The sequence below is a fragment of the Podarcis bocagei genome (assembly GCF_964188305.1).
Source record: "Podarcis bocagei genome assembly, chromosome: 12".
Lineage (NCBI taxonomy): Eukaryota > Metazoa > Chordata > Lepidosauria > Squamata > Lacertidae > Podarcis > Podarcis bocagei.
Window position 1 is genome coordinate 34,360,113 of NC_138137.1, and position 16,056 is coordinate 34,376,168.

General features: G+C 41.8%; 2 protein-coding genes across 4 annotated transcripts; one reads left to right on the plus strand and one right to left on the minus strand.

The window, feature by feature from the left end:
* Window positions 1–963: 963 nt before the first annotated feature.
* Window positions 964–10,012, plus strand: CLXN (calaxin). 2 transcript variants are annotated; one of them, XM_081164042.1, is made up of 6 exons: window positions 964–1,326; window positions 2,584–2,739; window positions 5,337–5,441; window positions 6,996–7,147; window positions 8,015–8,119; window positions 9,662–10,012. In XM_081164042.1, the coding sequence occupies exons 1-6, from the start codon at window positions 1,269–1,271 to the stop codon at window positions 9,710–9,712; spliced, it is 627 nt and encodes a 208-aa protein (XP_081020168.1). In that variant the 5' UTR covers window positions 964–1,268; the 3' UTR covers window positions 9,713–10,012. The 2 variants fall into 2 exon arrangements, with proteins under 2 accessions (XP_081020168.1, XP_081020167.1); XM_081164041.1 differs by lacking the exons at window positions 964–1,326; window positions 8,015–8,119; window positions 9,662–10,012 and adding an exon at window positions 1,354–1,502 and having other exon boundaries at window positions 6,996–7,181.
* On the minus strand, window positions 9,951–16,048 carry RBM48 (RNA binding motif protein 48). Of its 2 annotated transcripts, none has more exons than XM_081164027.1 (5): window positions 15,885–16,048; window positions 12,596–12,786; window positions 12,233–12,378; window positions 10,679–11,226; window positions 9,951–10,151 (listed from the first exon to the last, which is right to left on the minus strand). In XM_081164027.1, exons 1-5 carry the CDS (start codon window positions 16,008–16,010, stop codon window positions 10,047–10,049), a joined length of 1,116 nt encoding a protein of 371 aa, XP_081020153.1. In that variant the 5' UTR covers window positions 16,011–16,048; the 3' UTR covers window positions 9,951–10,046. The 2 variants fall into 2 exon arrangements, with proteins under 2 accessions (XP_081020153.1, XP_081020154.1); XM_081164028.1 differs by having other exon boundaries at window positions 12,596–12,743; window positions 15,885–16,022.
* Between the last annotated feature and the right edge of the window lie 8 nt (window positions 16,049–16,056).

The window sequence follows — 16,056 nt, forward strand, 5'->3', positions numbered from 1 at the left end:
CAGCTTCTTGTGGTGCAGAAGTTTTTTTAAAAAGCAAATTGCTGTCAAGATGGCGTCCAGTACTATGGTGGGATGTACTATCTTGTGGGAAATCCTAAGTTCCTTTTGACTCAAAGCCATACATACGTAAAGTGATCTTGGGCTGTCTAAAACTAGTGTAGGCTATACACAGATTACTTTTCAGATAACTATGTGTAGCATGAGGATTACTTGGAAGTTTATCATTGAATTCTTTGAAGATAACAGTAATACTGCACAGCTTCCTTGGAAAACAGTGTTTTCTTACCATTTCTAGCCATAGGGCAGAATGAACAGAGATTCTAGACCAGTGGTTCCTAACCTTTTTTTGGCCATGCCCCACCTAAGCATCTCTAGAATCCTGAAGCACCCCCCCCCAACATATAATTCTTATTATTGAAAAAGTGAACTCATATTCACATAGAGAACGCCTAAAAGGCCATCCACTGTTAATAACACATTCTCTAATTGCCCCCCTTTAAAATCAAATTGCCACCCTGTGGGGCGTGCCCCACGTTGGGAACCACAGTTCTAGACTCTGTACTGTAAGGTGCGTTCCCAAAACCTGCAAACTAAAAATGAGCCCAATACATCTGGCCAAAATCATGCTGAGTCGCACCTAGGCTCACACCAGCTTTAGATATCGGTGGAAAGCGAATTGTTACAGGTGAGAATTTAGACCTGGGGATCCCTGCACATGAAAGCATCATTGAAACATGCAGGATTTTGTCAGCAGCCAAGTAGAAAGAGTGGTGGGAGCAGCTGGCTCCAAAGGACAAAGAAGTTACTTGCTCTTTTTGGGGGGTCTTAATTACAGCTTAATCCTAGCCCCATACAAATCAGTGGGGCGAGTAACGAGGGTCTGGGGCGGGGATGTCGGTCTGGCGCTATATATGCCGTACCATATATTCTCCCTCCAGTTTCTTTTATTCAATGTCCATAGTCCCCACGGTAACCAAACCAGCCAAGCAGCCCGCCTTCCGCCCTGAGTTTCCTTCCCTCGGGCTATTCCTCCTTGGTTCACTTGGGACCCTAAAAACGCCACAGACAAGGAGCAGAGTGACTGAGGGAAGGGCGAGCCCCAGGGCGGCAAACGTTGCCAGCCTAAAGGGAGCCTTAAGAGGGTCGGGAGCGCCCGCCGCCTTCCATTGCGCCTCTCGCGTCGGGAGCGGCCGGGCGGGCGGAGCCTCCGTTGCCACGGCCACCGCGTGGCGGCTTGTGGCGTCCGCGGTCGCCCGAGGAGCCCCGAGATGAACAGGAAGAAGCAGCAGAAGCTCGCCGAGTCGCTGTGCAGAACCGCGAGGCACTGTGAGTGGCAGGCGGGCCTTGCTTCCCCACTCCCGCCAAAAATTTGTTTTTAAAAATGGCTGTCCCCGCAGCATTTGCCCTGACGGTTTTTACACGCGGTCAGTCGTTCAGGGCGTCGGAGCGAGGCCACCAGGGAGCCCCGGTTGACACGCGTGTTCGTGGGTGCGCCCACAGGGGTGTTGTTGAGCGGATAAAGCAGGGCCCTGCTGACCTCCACAGAGGAAGGCAGCGTAGAAATGCAATAATGAAAGCATACACGGGGGGCCCAAGGTCCACACATAGTTTTAGCAGCGTAGGATACGGCCCTCATCATTGGCTGGTAAGCCAGTTTCAGCAACTCCTAAGAAAGGCAGCAACCCCAAAATTTCTTTTTCAGGCTGCAATTCTACCTTGGGTGTTTTCCCCATTGATAACTTCTGAGTAGACATGCACAGGATTCCACCATGGAGCTAGAAATCCAGTGTATTCCTTTGGTTGCTCAGAGGAGCCCATGTTTTCCAATGCCCATTGTGTGCTGTTGTTTTTAATTTGTCACCATATCAACATGGGTCTCCTCCCAGGTGAATGTGCTCTCTTGCTTTTTGAGGTGAGTTTGGTGACAACACAGTGCCCTGTAGGCAGAATGTCTTGTCTTGCAAGGTTAGATCCTATTTCTCTTTCAGCTCAATTCCCCTGGTGTCTGAAGCCTTTTCTTTTTAAACAAGCTTTCGGTTTTATGGCTTTTTTATCTTTTGGCTCTGAGATCCCTATTTTTAACCCCTATTTTTAATGCTGTTTTTCCCCTCCTGGATTGTGTTTGGCATATATTTAGCGTTTTAAGAGGTATTGTGGGGGTTTTGTTATGCTTTGTTAGCTGCTTTCAATATCTCCTTTGGGAGGGAAAGGGGGGTAGAATTGTTTGTTTGTGTGTGTGTATATAAAAACATGTTGTCTGCCACATTGCAGCTACCCAAGAGTTGTAACTAACTTTCAAAACCATGCTAAAGACCAGGTTGTGACTGAACCCCTTTCAATAAATGTACTGTTGTTATGAAGATATACAGCACAATCCTAGAATCCTAGCACATGCCTACTCAGAAAGATCTGCAATGTCAAAGAGGCCTGAGCAAATAAAAAGGTCTGTATCTGATGCCAAAAGGATTCCACCCTGGACAAGACTTCCTGGGGAAAGCATACCAGAACAGGCTATAAATATTGTGGAGATTTTTCCCTTTTTTACCACTCGCTTATTGCCATAACTTCTATTTTATTTCATAGTCAATAAATTTGAAGTGGAATGTCTTATAAAGCTTTTCAACAATTTGGGGGTGGAACCCAGCGACCGGCATGCTGCTGTTGGTTTGGATCGTAACTCCTTTCGAAATATCCTGCATGTCACATTTGGTATGACAGATGACATGATTATGGACAGAGGTGAGATTACATAAATTCTTGCAAAATTGTGATATATGTAAAACATCTTTTAAAATAGCATCTCGCATAGTTTTGAAAACATTTCTATTCCAGTACCCTATAGTTATTCACAACATCAATAGGACACATGATAATAATTGTTCTGGTATTACATTAAATGCTTTACTGTTTGTTACTAATAACAACCCATGAATATGCATGAGTAATAGGTAGGTGCTGGGAGTACTGTTTGTGTTTGCCGTTTATAATGTGGTTTTTGAGCAACTCAAAAATGGCACCAATACAAATATTGCTATACAAGTTGCTATGTAGCTCGGGGACCACCACCCTTTTGGGGACAGTGGGGGAACATTTGGGAGTTTGAGAAGCTATTGTGGGCACAACATACACTGCAGTCATTGAGGCACACATGCTTCACATTCACTGCAATTGTGCATGCTTGCATGCTCCACTGCCGCTGGCATGCACATTCCCCACCCCCACTCCAACAATTAGGGTTACAAAGAATATTCTAACTTATTTCGAGTCTAGTTTGGCGGGGAGGGAAGAGAGGAGTTGATCTTTCTGGACAGTGCACTATTTATGTATGCATGTGAGGCTCACCTCTCCCAAAGGGTGTGGGAGAATGTGACACGTTCAATACCAAGATGAAAATCTGCCAGGCTTGCATGTTGAGCATGCTGCTTTATGGAAGTGGTAAAGGTAAAGGGACCCCTGACCATTAGGTCCAGTCATGACCGACTCTGGGGTTGTGGTGCTCATCTTGCTTTATTGGCCAAGGGAGCCGGCGTACAGCTTCTGGGTCATGTGGCCAGCATGACTAAGCCACTTCTGGCGAACCAGGGCAGCACACAAAAGCGCCGTTTACCTTCTCGCCGGAGCGGTACCTATTTATCTATTTGCACTTTGACGTGCTTTCGAACTGCTAGGTTGGCAGGAGCAGGGATTGAGCAACAGGAGCTCATCCCGTCCCGGGGATTCGAACCGCCGACCTTCTGATCAGCAAGCCCTAGGCTCTGTGGTTTAACCCACAGCAATTTACAACCATCAGGAGTGATGCCTCAACACCTTCCACATGTGCTGTGTCAGGAAAATTTTGGGATATCACAAGACAGAACAGAGTTTCAAACAAAGATGTGCTCTCCAAAGCCCACATTCTCAGCGTGTTCACACTCCTGTCTCAGAGACATCTGTGCTGGCTTGGTCATGTCCACAGAATGGAAGATGGCAGGATCCCAAAGGACGTGCTCTACAGGGAGCTGGTTTCAGGCACCATGCCTGTTGACAGACCAACTGTGTGTTACAAAGATGTCTGCAAATGTAACATGAAGGCTGGCAACATCAACCCTGCTGTGTGGGAATCCTTTGCAGATGAAAGTGCCTGGAGACAGAGAGTCAGGTGATGCATCCCTAGCAATGACCAGATGAGGAATGGCCGCTGGGAGGAACACAGAGAGAAGAAACACCATGGTGCGTCTGCAGCAGCACAACCAGACACCTTCATCTGCCCCAGCTGCAACAAAACATGTCTCTCCCGTAATGGTCTCTATAGCTACAGCAGGCACTGTAACCTTCCAACCGTTTGACTTTACCTCCAAAGGCACACTCCTCCATTGTCTCCTGAGACAGATGGTTGCCAACAGCATAAGGCATTTATACCCTGCCCTTTAGCCAACAAAACCATAAGAGCTATTTAAAATAAATTGGTACTAAGCCAAACCTCACAATTCAAAAAGATATGGCACACAAAGAAAAAGAAATGGGAGGATGGAAATGCAAGCTCAAGAACAATTGCTTCAAGTTATAGTTCTTAACTGTTCCTCCAAACATTAACTTGCAATAATTCAGCTTTTTCTAATTTGCTGAAAATGTCTGTTCAAAGTAGCAATCTTCCCCCAATATCAGTTTATTGGCATAGAATAGTGGAGACATTTGCATTAGACACATTATACTAACTCATTTTGAGCAGTAGTCAGTGTATGTCTTAAGTCCTTGCTCTGTGCAGCATTGTGTAGCATGACAAGAACATTTCTGTTGCTCTAATGAGGCAATTTAGATGAGTAGCAGTTAAAGTGTAAAGTATGCTACAGCTGTTAAAATGTCATCAGAAGCTATGGTTACTAAATTACATAACCGTGTTTTTAAAACTCCCACTTGGTGACACAGAATTGTTCCAGCATTATGACTTGGATCCAAATGCTACTTTAGGTTTACAAAGAGGTCACGGGCCCTGTAGGATTTGTTTTTCTTTTGCACAAAAGACCCCCTCCCCTCCTTTGTATGCCACATCAGAAGCTGCTTTTGAAAAAACCCCTCTGTTTCAAATACAAGTAGCTATATTAAAGGGGAACCTGGTTTTTTTTTGAGAGCTACAAATCTAGGGTCCAAAGAACTTGTGGATGAAGAATTGTTTTGAAAGTTCCAAAGGAATTATTGTGTATTTGAACCACGTAGTTTGTAAGACACAAAGACATTGGGTGAGCGATTAAAGAAAGGTAAAGGGACCCCTGACCATTAGGTCCAGTCGTGAGTGAATACTTTGCTGCAAATAATTTACAGTATTTTGAAATATACCATAACTTTTCTTCTCCTTTCAGTGTTCCGTGCTTTTGATAAAGACAATGACAGCTGTGTCAGTGTAACAGAATGGGTAGAAGGTTTATCAATATTTCTTCGGGGGACACTGGAAGAAAAAATAAAATGTAAGGTTTCCGTACCATTAGCAGGTTTTTACGCTAGTCTTAAAATCTAAGACAATTTAAATGACAAGTGTATTGCTAAAGTATGCGAGCAATTTACTTTTAAAAATTGGAATGTTTCATCACTCATTTTACTACATTTTTATCCTGCCTTTCTTTCAAAGTGCTCAGGTGGCATATGTGGTTCATCAGTCTTGTGCTTTTACAGTGGTGCCTCGCAAGACGAAAAGAATCCGTTCCGCGAGTCTCTTCATCTTGCAGTTTTTTCGTCTTGCGAAGCAAGCCCATTAGCATCTTAGCGGATTAGCGCTATTAGCGGCTTAGCGGATCAGCTGATTAGCGGTTTAGCGGATCAGCTGATTAGCGGCTTAGCGGATCAGCTGATAAGTGGCTTAGCGGATCAGCTGATAAGCGGCTTAGCGGCTTGGGGAAAGGGGGGGAGGGGGAAAAACCCGCAGGAACTCGCAAGACATTTTCGTCTTGCGAAGCAAGCCCATAGGAAATTCGTTTTGCGAAGCACCTCCAAAACGGAAAACCCTTTCGTCTAGCGGGTTTTCCGTCTTGCGAGGCATTCGTCTTGCGGGGCACCACTGTATTGTTGAAAATCCTGTAAGTAGATGAGGCCAAATTAAACTTAGGACAGGCCCTAAGTTTAATTTAGTTTATATGATGATCCATTTTCCAGCTGTGAACCAACATTGCTTCACAATGTTGTTATTTGCATCATAACAAGAGAATACAGTACAACAAAACAATAAGAATCAATCCTTTAAATCAATGGGGGAAAATATCGAGACATTTTGTTTTTGAATAGGGATTTGAACCCATATCGTCTCTGTTTAATTCCAACACTACAAAATTCCCTGACTGTGAACCCAGATCTTATGAACCATCCTAGTTTGTAGTTTAGGTCCTTTAGGTAAGAATGAGAAGGCCGCTCTTATAGCCACTCCTTCTGCACCTGTTTTTACAAAGTACTTGTCATGTATTCCATCACAAACTATACTGCCTTCACTATCATAGAGTATATATCATTTTGGGAATGGCCAGTCTACTGTAATACTGAGTTTGTTTTCAAAGAATTTGCTTTCCAAAATCTGGTATTGCATCTGAATATATAAGGCACGTAGATAAAATGTTTCCTGTTATCAGTCTTAGGATTCACTTCATATTCTCTCTCTCTCTCTCTCTCTCTCTCTCTCTCTCTCTCTCACACACACACACACACACACATATTTCACGAAAGGTAGGTGGTCCTGCAGGAAATGCAAAAGAAAAGTAAATGTATGAATAAACAGGAAGTAAATGTCTAGCTTGGGGGTGTATAGAGTTAGGTTGATTTAAAGCCAATATATGATATTTGACTATAAATATGCAGCAGCTTATTTGGGGGAGGGGGGAATTCCACAAAATGTCTAAAAATTGGCTTCAACAGAGCAGTTCTTGGTTTACTTACTTTAAATATAACCTAGTATCAGCTAAGTTCTCTCATTATGTAAAAGTGCTTTATTTGATATGTATGCCTGCTTTACATTAAATCATTTGTCCTTTCCAAAGATTGTTTTGAGGTCTATGACATGAACAGTGATGGATATATTTCACGGGAGGAAATGTTTCATATGCTGAAGAACAGCCTGCTAAAGCAGCCATCGGAAGAAGATCCTGATGAAGGAATTAAAGATTTAGTAGAAATTACTTTGAAGAAAATGGCAAGTATTGTAATGTAAATATATAGTTTCTCATGCTTTTGTAGCTTTTGTGCACGTACGTATCTATGTGCTCATATGAACTATTGGTTTATGGTAAGAGAAGCTCTGCACCCACATTTTTACAGATGAAAAAGAAGCACAAATTGATTCAATCTCTCCAAGAATACCTAAAAAGATAATTCAGCAGACCATCTCCTGAGTACAGTGGTACCTCGCAAGACGAATGCCTCGCAAGACAAAAAACTCGCTAGACGAAAGGTTTTTCCCTTTTCGATTTGCCTCGCAAGACGAAATTTCCCTATGGGCTTGCTTCGCAAGACGAAAACGTCTTGCGGCTTTGTTTCCTTTGTCTAAAAACAAAGACATGTTTTGTTTATAAAGTTAATTTATTTTCCCTTCAATTTTTGAACTGCTCTTTACAGTATGTGTGACTTTAAAGAGCAGTTAATAAACTGTTGTTGTACCAAATTTGGCTTTGTTTCGACTTTTTTTGACCATAGGAACGCATTAATTGATTTTCAATGCATTCCTATGGGATTTCGTGCTTCGCAAGACGAAAAATTCGCTAGACGACAAAAATTGCGGAACGAATTAATTTCGTCTTGCGGGGCACCACTGTATACTAATTGGCAATACCAGGTTAAAGTGCTTGCAAGAATTGGAGCAAAATACTTCTAAAGGCATCAGCAAGGCAGAGAAACATATACAATAGTAGCCAAAAGCATTTCATTATACTATGCTAGGAAGCTGACAGTGCATTTGTATCTCTACTCAAAATAAGCCCATTGGGTTCAATGAGGCTTACTCAGTTAAATGTATGTGCATCCTAAATGCAACTGAATTAACTAAAAATACCTGCTTTTGCAGGACTACGACCATGATGGCAAACTCTCTTATGCGGATTTCGAAAACGCTGTGAGAGATGAAAATCTCCTTTTAGAAGCATTTGGACCATGCTTACCTGATATAAAGGTATTTATGCAATTTATAAATGCCAGAGTTGATACAATCAGAGGCAGGTGAAGCTTGTGGGCTGCCTAGTCATGTTGTTATGGATACCCTTCAACTTGTGCAATATGCTGACACAATCTGCTTGGAGAAACTGTTTACTAGGCATTTGCCTTTCCTGATTATTGAGATCTGCCAGACGTGCGCTGGGTGTGTAGAGGTAGTGAATGTCTCCTTGAGATGATATGGTTCCTGCTGCCCTTCAAGAGGCACTAGTAGGCTCCCCTTTTAAATAGCCAATTTTTTTGGGAGAACTACCACCTTGTTTTAAATATTCTATTCTTGGGCAAGGTGGTGGTGCATGTGACAGCTGGACAACTCCAGGCAGTATTGGATAACGCTGGTTATTTGGATCCATTCCAAAGTTTTTCTTCCTAGTTTTGGAAAGAACAGCCTTCCTTCTTCTGAATATAAGGGGGGAGGGACACAGCTTTATCAGTTCTCTGCAACCTCAGAGGCTTGCAATATCATAAACCATAGTGTCATTCTGGGTGGTTTGGCACAGGTGGAATGTAGCTGTGGTGACAATGATTCTCAGAGGCGTTGAGGGTGGGACACTAACCACCATGGATGGAAGTCTACAACTAGTTCTTGATAGGGTTGCACTCCCCCCCAAAGAACCAAGTTTGCAGTTTGGGACTACTGCTGGCCTCTGGGCAGTGATTCAAAAGAAACAGAAATGCCTCCAATTTCCTGCCAAAAATACCACACTGTACTTAGATAAAAACTTAATAAATGCTGTCCCAGAGCAAGTTGTATGGAGCCTGAAGAACATGTTCACATTTCTACAAACTGTTAAACAGTTTGCAAACACTGTTGACACCTTTCTGTTTAGGTGCCTTGGGGGTCATACTTGGCCATGGCATAGGGCTACATTTCAAAATACAGTATTTTTTTAATTTTATTTTTAAGTGAAAAATCAGGATAGAAAGAAGTTTGGTTATGGGTGTTTTCAGAAGCACAAGCCCAGAAACTCCCAAGTACAGTCATACTTGTTATGTTCAGTTCAGGTTACATCTTTTCACGTTGCATCCCGCGGCGACCCAGAAGTAACGGAATGGGTTACTTCCAGGTTTCGCCGCTCACACATGTGCAGACGCTCAAAATGACGTCACGCACATGTGCAGAAGCAGCGAATCGCGAACCGCAGACATGGGTTGTGTTCTGCTCATGTTGCGAACGGGGCTCCAGAACAGATCCCGTTCGCAACCAGAGGTACCACTGTAACACGAAAAAACTGTTGTTGTTTTTAAATTGATGGGAGCCTCGAGAACAAGTTGTGATATGACATGGGAGTTTGCTGTTCACATTGGAAGGAGCAGAAATCCCACTGGGGCATGCACAATAAATGCATAATAAAGATTCCTTGATATAAGAGGAAAGTATTAAAAAATTACTGTTAAAGTATAGTGTTAATGTTTTAAGCTTCAGAGGTATTTTATATTGTATAAGACTAATCATATAATAAATACTTATTTTAAAAAACATTCTCATTTTACTTTACAGTGCAGAATGGCATTTGAATCACAAGCATTCCAAGATAGTCCCGATCTGTAGCTATACAAATGACTTATACTATGTGAATGTCCTTGAAAAGGATACCATTAATCTTTTTAAGTAAAGGCAAGTCAGAAATATTTTTCTCTATACCTTTTCCTCTATTTTCATAATGCCTTCATTTCAATATACTTGCTAGAAAAACCAGTAAGACATTAATGGAAAATATTTTGATGTGTCTACACTCTTGTGAAGCAATACATTCATAAGGACTACAAAAACAATGGAACAGGGTACATTTTAGTTGAATTTCAGCATAATTGCTAAGTTTATTAAATAAAATGTACAAAAATACTTTAATTATGCCAGATCAAGCCATACTTTCTAGTAAGAACTATATTCGTCGTCTTTGCTTTAATGTTGGCTTTGCTTGACTATTCACTGATATTCCACCAGATAGATCTGGAGTTTGAACTGGAGTCTGAACAGGAACCACAACCTAATATGGAAAGAGGAAACTAAACTTAGTACATTTTAATTATTCATTAAGCAGTTACTCTAGCTAGATCTTCCAGACGGTTAACTGAACTAGCTGTACAGCAGGGAGTCAAATAAGCAAATTTTCTAATGACTTGCAGCTATTTCTCGATTTACATTTCACCCTACAAATTGTGTCACTAATTATTTTTAGAACCAAAATAAAGAAGGTCCCCTAGGATACGAAGAAACATTGTTTTTGCTAATAATTTTTAGACCAATCTACAGCCATAAACAAGAAGTGCCAGCAAGCTAGTAACACAAATAGTCAACTTTACAAACCTTCCCTTAAGCTGCACAGTATTAACATTTAAATGAAAGTTCTCTAATGCAAGAAGAATATGAGGCACCTTTGTCCTTCATTCCTCTCTCAAGTAGCTATGCTTAAGAAATCAACATAAGACATAGAAGAGCAGCTTATCACCTTAAATAAACAACTGCTATCCAATTTCAGAACTACAGACCACATATTTTGAAAATATAGCATACCTCCTTTAGTTTATTACGAATCAAGTTTGCTGAGGTATTCAATGACTCATCCTCCAGGTCTATTTTAGGTGTTTCTGGTAACCTTGGACCAATAATTATTTCTTCACTATTAATGTCTTTTCCAAAAAGGGCAAGTTTGTTGTCTTCATCTCGTCTCCTCTTTCGTTCCTGCAGCTGAGTTGTTCGAGGCATAAATCTGCCAAGTCCATTAGTACAAGGAACCTTTCTTTGCGGGTCGCAGTGGGTTAATGTATTGTGAACTCCTTGCTGCACGCCCTGAGCCATTGGCGTCCTCTGGCCTGAACACTCAGCTGCTTCAGGACAGTCACTAACATTCCGAGGTGCTGCTAACATACTCTGACATTGCTGTCCTAAAGGAGATGTTACACTTCTCAGTGGCAATTCATAGTAGGATGATTGCTGAGGATGACCAAGATGTACAGATTGATTCCAGTTACTAGTGGCTGCCTGAGATGTACAAGATCCAGAAGCATCTAGCTGCACAGCCTTCTGAAAACTTGTACTGGAATTCTTTACCTGCAGTTGATCTTAAACATAAAACACAAGCCGTTAACATTTTGACTACCTATTATTTTTACATAAAAATACTTTTGAGTACAACTGTGCTACAATGGAATAATTTGACTTTAATACTGGCATTTGTATTAGAATCATAGGAGTTGGAAGGGTTCCCAAGGGTCATTTAGTTAAATCTTCTGCAATACAGAAATCCTGCTCACAGCGACCCTGGATGGGCTCAAACCACCAACCTTCTGGTTAACAGCCAGATGCAGTGACCCGTTGTGCCACTGAAGGCACAATTCAATGTTCATATTTTAGAGAGGACAAGTACTAGTTTTAACTACTATGCTAACTCTTAAAAATTTTTATTGGCAAAATGGAAATGTTCCTCCCAAAGTAGAGGTGTCGCCACAAACACCGCCAAGGAGAAAAACTGTTTAAACTTTCCACCTATTGTGGACTTAATCCTGCTTGTGGGGGAAGAGGCATGTGGCACCAATTTACAGTTCAAAAAAGTTCATGTTAAATGCAAAGGTGTGTTAAATATCATATTAGTTTGGCCCTGAGTTTACCCTGGAACAAATCGCAATGAAAGAGCCAGGTTTGTTTTATAAAGTTGGTGCTTGCCACCCTACACTCTTTAGGAGGAAGAGTAGGATATAAATTAAATCGTAATAATGGCTAAGTACAAGAGAGTCAAAACATTTTTCTACTAGACTAAGTAGCCAGTGGATAGGGTTTCCTTCATATTTTATATATGACAGTTGAGCAATAGTTCTGTCAGACTGATGGCTAGTATGCTTGTAGTCTAACAGCTTTATACATCCGTTAAAGGCAAACAATTGTTTTAATAAACTATTATTCAAATTGCATCCTGCAGATATCTCTGGCACTGGTTATGCTGTTTTCCTCTACTCTTTCCTTGTAGCACAGCATACTGTGGTGGATTTGGAGTAATACAGAATGAATTCAAATTTAACTAAGCGTACAAACCGAAGACATTTAATTTTAGAGAAGTATACAGACACAAACCTTTGCTACTAGTTGCTTTTGCTATATACTTCCTCCTGTCTTGTAGTTTCTCTCTAGTCTCCTGTATAGTCTCAAATTCTGGAGCATAGCACACATGCAGCAAACTGCCAAAGAAACTCCGTTCATCCAGTTTTCTTTTGGCTATCCTAACAAAGATGAAAGTTAAGTCAGACATTAAACACTATCCAGTTACAGCAGCAAACATTTTAAAATCTGTTTGCTCCTAAAACAAAGTTCAGTTATGGCATCACAAAAATCCATTTAACTTACACACAAATATTACTTAACAAAAAAGTCAACACTGAGTTACTGTAGGGTCGTGGGGGAAAGGAAGATGGGCTATTTTTGAAAAATTACAAATACCTTGCACTCTGTATTTTTTGGAACTTGATCAGGTAAACTTCTGTAAACTCTTCTGCTGGATAGTCATCTAGTGGGTTATATTCTTCAATGGTTCCATACAATGCAAATTGCTCAACTAGTTCCTTCATAACACCCAGGGCAGGCACACCTTGTATTAACAAATATCGAGATTCTAAGTTGATGGTATAAACCTGAAAAACCACAGCCACATTAATATTTTTTGCCTCAGTTACAATCTCAAGTACCTGCTTGTTAAAATATGCTTTTAAGTGTTATACTATTCTGAACTCAATCATCCATGGACAGCTCTAATGTAAAGCAACTCAATTAGTATGAGCGCTATACAGGAGAAGCAGAGCGTGTTCATTTAATAATGGTTGCCAACTGTAACCAAGATATTAAGAACAAGCCTCATTTTTTTAGCTGATACTACCCTAAATTGGTTATATAATATTTGAACAAATGTTAGTTATTGGTCAGTATACAAATGATGTAAATAAATAGGTATTTTAATAAATTAATTACTTGGTAAGTACCCTTAGGATAGCCCTTGTTCACCCAGAAATTGAAAATATTTCACCAACTATAGAATTACAAAGGTCATGGTGGTTATATGTCACCTTATAGATCATATGTGCTGCTTTTGGACTTCCCATAGGCATAATTGGTTGGCAACCGTGGGGAGCAGCCAGGATGCTGGACTATTTAGGCTTTGGCTAATCTGCGGGTGGCGCTGTGGCCTAAACCACTGAGCCTAGGGCTTGCCGATTGGAAGGTTGGCGCTTCGAATCCCCGCAATGGGGTGAGCTCCTGTTGCTCGGTCCCAGCTCCTGCCAACATAGCAGTTCGAAAGCATGTCAAAGTTCAAGTAGATAAATAGGTACCACTCCGGCAGGAAGGTAAATGGCATTTCCGTGCGCTGCTCTGGCTTCGCCAGAAGTGGCTTAGTCATGCTGGCCACATGACCCAGAAAAACTCTGCAGACAAACGTCAGCTCTCTCGGCCAGTAAAGCGAGATGAGAGCTGCAACCCTAGAGTCGTTCGTGACTGGACTTAACTGTCAGGTGTCCTTTACCTTTAATCCAGTAGGGCACTTATGTTCTTCTAACTTTTGTGCATGTGTGGCATTTTTTGCAACACCCCTGAAGCAAGTTACAGTGGGGGAATGTCAATGGATATCTGATGCAGAGATTCTTTAAAAGAACACGGTACCTTTTTCTGATCCAAGATAATACTTACTTTCTTAAGCAAGAATGCATAATCAGGATAATTTAGTTATGTCTTACAGTTGAGAGTTCCTAGAATACTAGGAAAATGTAACACTGAAGTGAGCTTACATCCAACCCTCAGTATAAAAGTACAATAAAACATCTCAACAAATATATGCCAATCCTAAAATACCCCCCTTTGGAGAACTGCATTTGCCACAGTTTATTCATCGTATACAGATACAGTGGTGCCCCGCAAGACGGAAAACTCGCTAGACGAAAGAGTTTTCCGTTTTTGAGTTGCTTCGCAAGATGAATTTCCCTATGGGCTTGCTTCGCAAGACGAAAAACGAAAACGTCTTGCAAGTTTGTTTCCTTTTTCATAACACCTTTAATACAGTTGCGACTTGACTTCGAGGAGCAACTCATAGAATGCAGTGTGGTAGCCTTTTTTTGAGGTTTTTGGTATTTTTGAAGCTTTTCCAAAACTTCTTTTAAACTTTTAAAACTTTTTTGGGGGGGGTTGGATTTTGGGTTGGGGTGTTTGGAATTCAAGGACTTGGTGTTGGGGAGGGGTTTGCAAGAATCTGGAAGCTTGTGTGGTTTTTTCCCTGCATTTTTATGATTTTCTGTGACCATTGGGCCACTGCTGTTTTTTTTTAAAAAAAAAAATCTGGGTTTGAATTTCTGTGTGGTGGGTGGCTGGGGGAACAGTTGAGGAGGGGTTTGCAAGAATCTGGGAGCTTGTGTGGGTTTTTTTGAATTTTTACGATTTTCTGTGACCATTGGGCCATGTTGTTGTTTTTTTAAAAAAAGTTTTCTGTCATGTTTAGAAACTTAATTTATTGTTCCTTCAATTTTTGAAATGCTCTTTACAGTATGTGTGACTTTAAAGAGCACTTAATAAACTCTTGTTGTACCAAATTTGGCTTTGTTTCGACTTTTTTTGACCATAGGAACGCATTAATTGAATTTCAATGCATTCCTATGGGATTTCGTGCTTCGCAAGACGAAAAATTCGCTAGACAAAAAAACTCGCGGAACGAATTAATTTCGTCTTGCGAGGCACCACTGTATAGAATGATCTATGTAGGGAGAAACAGCATCACCTATACTTGAATTTAGATTTGACAATTAAAGAAAATAATCCTATCAGTACACAATTGCTTCTAAAGAAAGACAGCCAAGCTGCAAGTAACAAATCGCTCTTCTGGCAAAGAAGTATTTTCATAAAGCAAAGTATTTGCTATACACTAAGAATTCCAAAGGAGGGGCTACTACAGAAGGTGGTCAACCACAAGCACAATCTATATCTATGGGAGCTAGAATTACTCCCTAGTTCCCTTGAAAAGGAGATTAGACAATTTCACAGAAAACAGCTGTATGAGTGTCTTCTTCATTTAGCCATGAGAGCTAAATGGAGCCTCCACACTCAGAGGCAGCACTGACCGAAATAAATCTATTCATTTGATTGTATATCAATAAACAGCAGTCACTGGAGGAGGAAAAGCTACATGCCTTTCTTGCGGCTCTCATGAGCATTCGGCTGGACATTAGGAGAAACATACAAAAATAACAAGAGCCTGCTGGATCTGGCCAGCGGCCCATCTGGTCCAGCATCCTGTTCAGTTGACCAACCAGATGCTTGTGAGAAACCCACAGGCAGGATTCGACCACAAAGAGCACTCGTCCCCTCCTGTGGCTTCCAGCAACTGGTATTCAGAAGCATTACTGCTTTCAACAAGATGCTGAAGGGAATTCGGTCTCATTCGGCAGGCCATTTCCTCCTGTCAACGTGGTTCGTTGACATTCTCTCAGGATCCATCCCTTGCTTTATTTGCGGTGTAGTTATGGGGCTTGCGTTTATTTCAGCAAAGTCCAGTCGTGTCAACTAGCACCCAACGCGCCCCCCTAGATTGCCTGCAGCCGCTTAGAGATCTCCCACTGTTTCCAACTGATTTTTGTCGGTCATTTGTGTTAGCATACCGCCTTCCAGAGGGAGGATGCCAGAAGACGTGGGGAAGGGAGCTGCGCAAACACACGCAGGTAGGCGGGCCCAAGTCCCCCCCCCCCCGCTTTACCTTCACCGCGCGTGGCCTGCGCCCCTCGCGATATTTGGCGCGCGAGGCACAGATCGATTGCTGCGCGTGGTGCTGATAGACGCCGCCGACTTCGCCTCCGCCGCTCTGGTCACCAGCCGCCGCCATCTTCCCGTCACCCGCCTCGCCCTCCCTCCCCTGTCGCACATTCCAA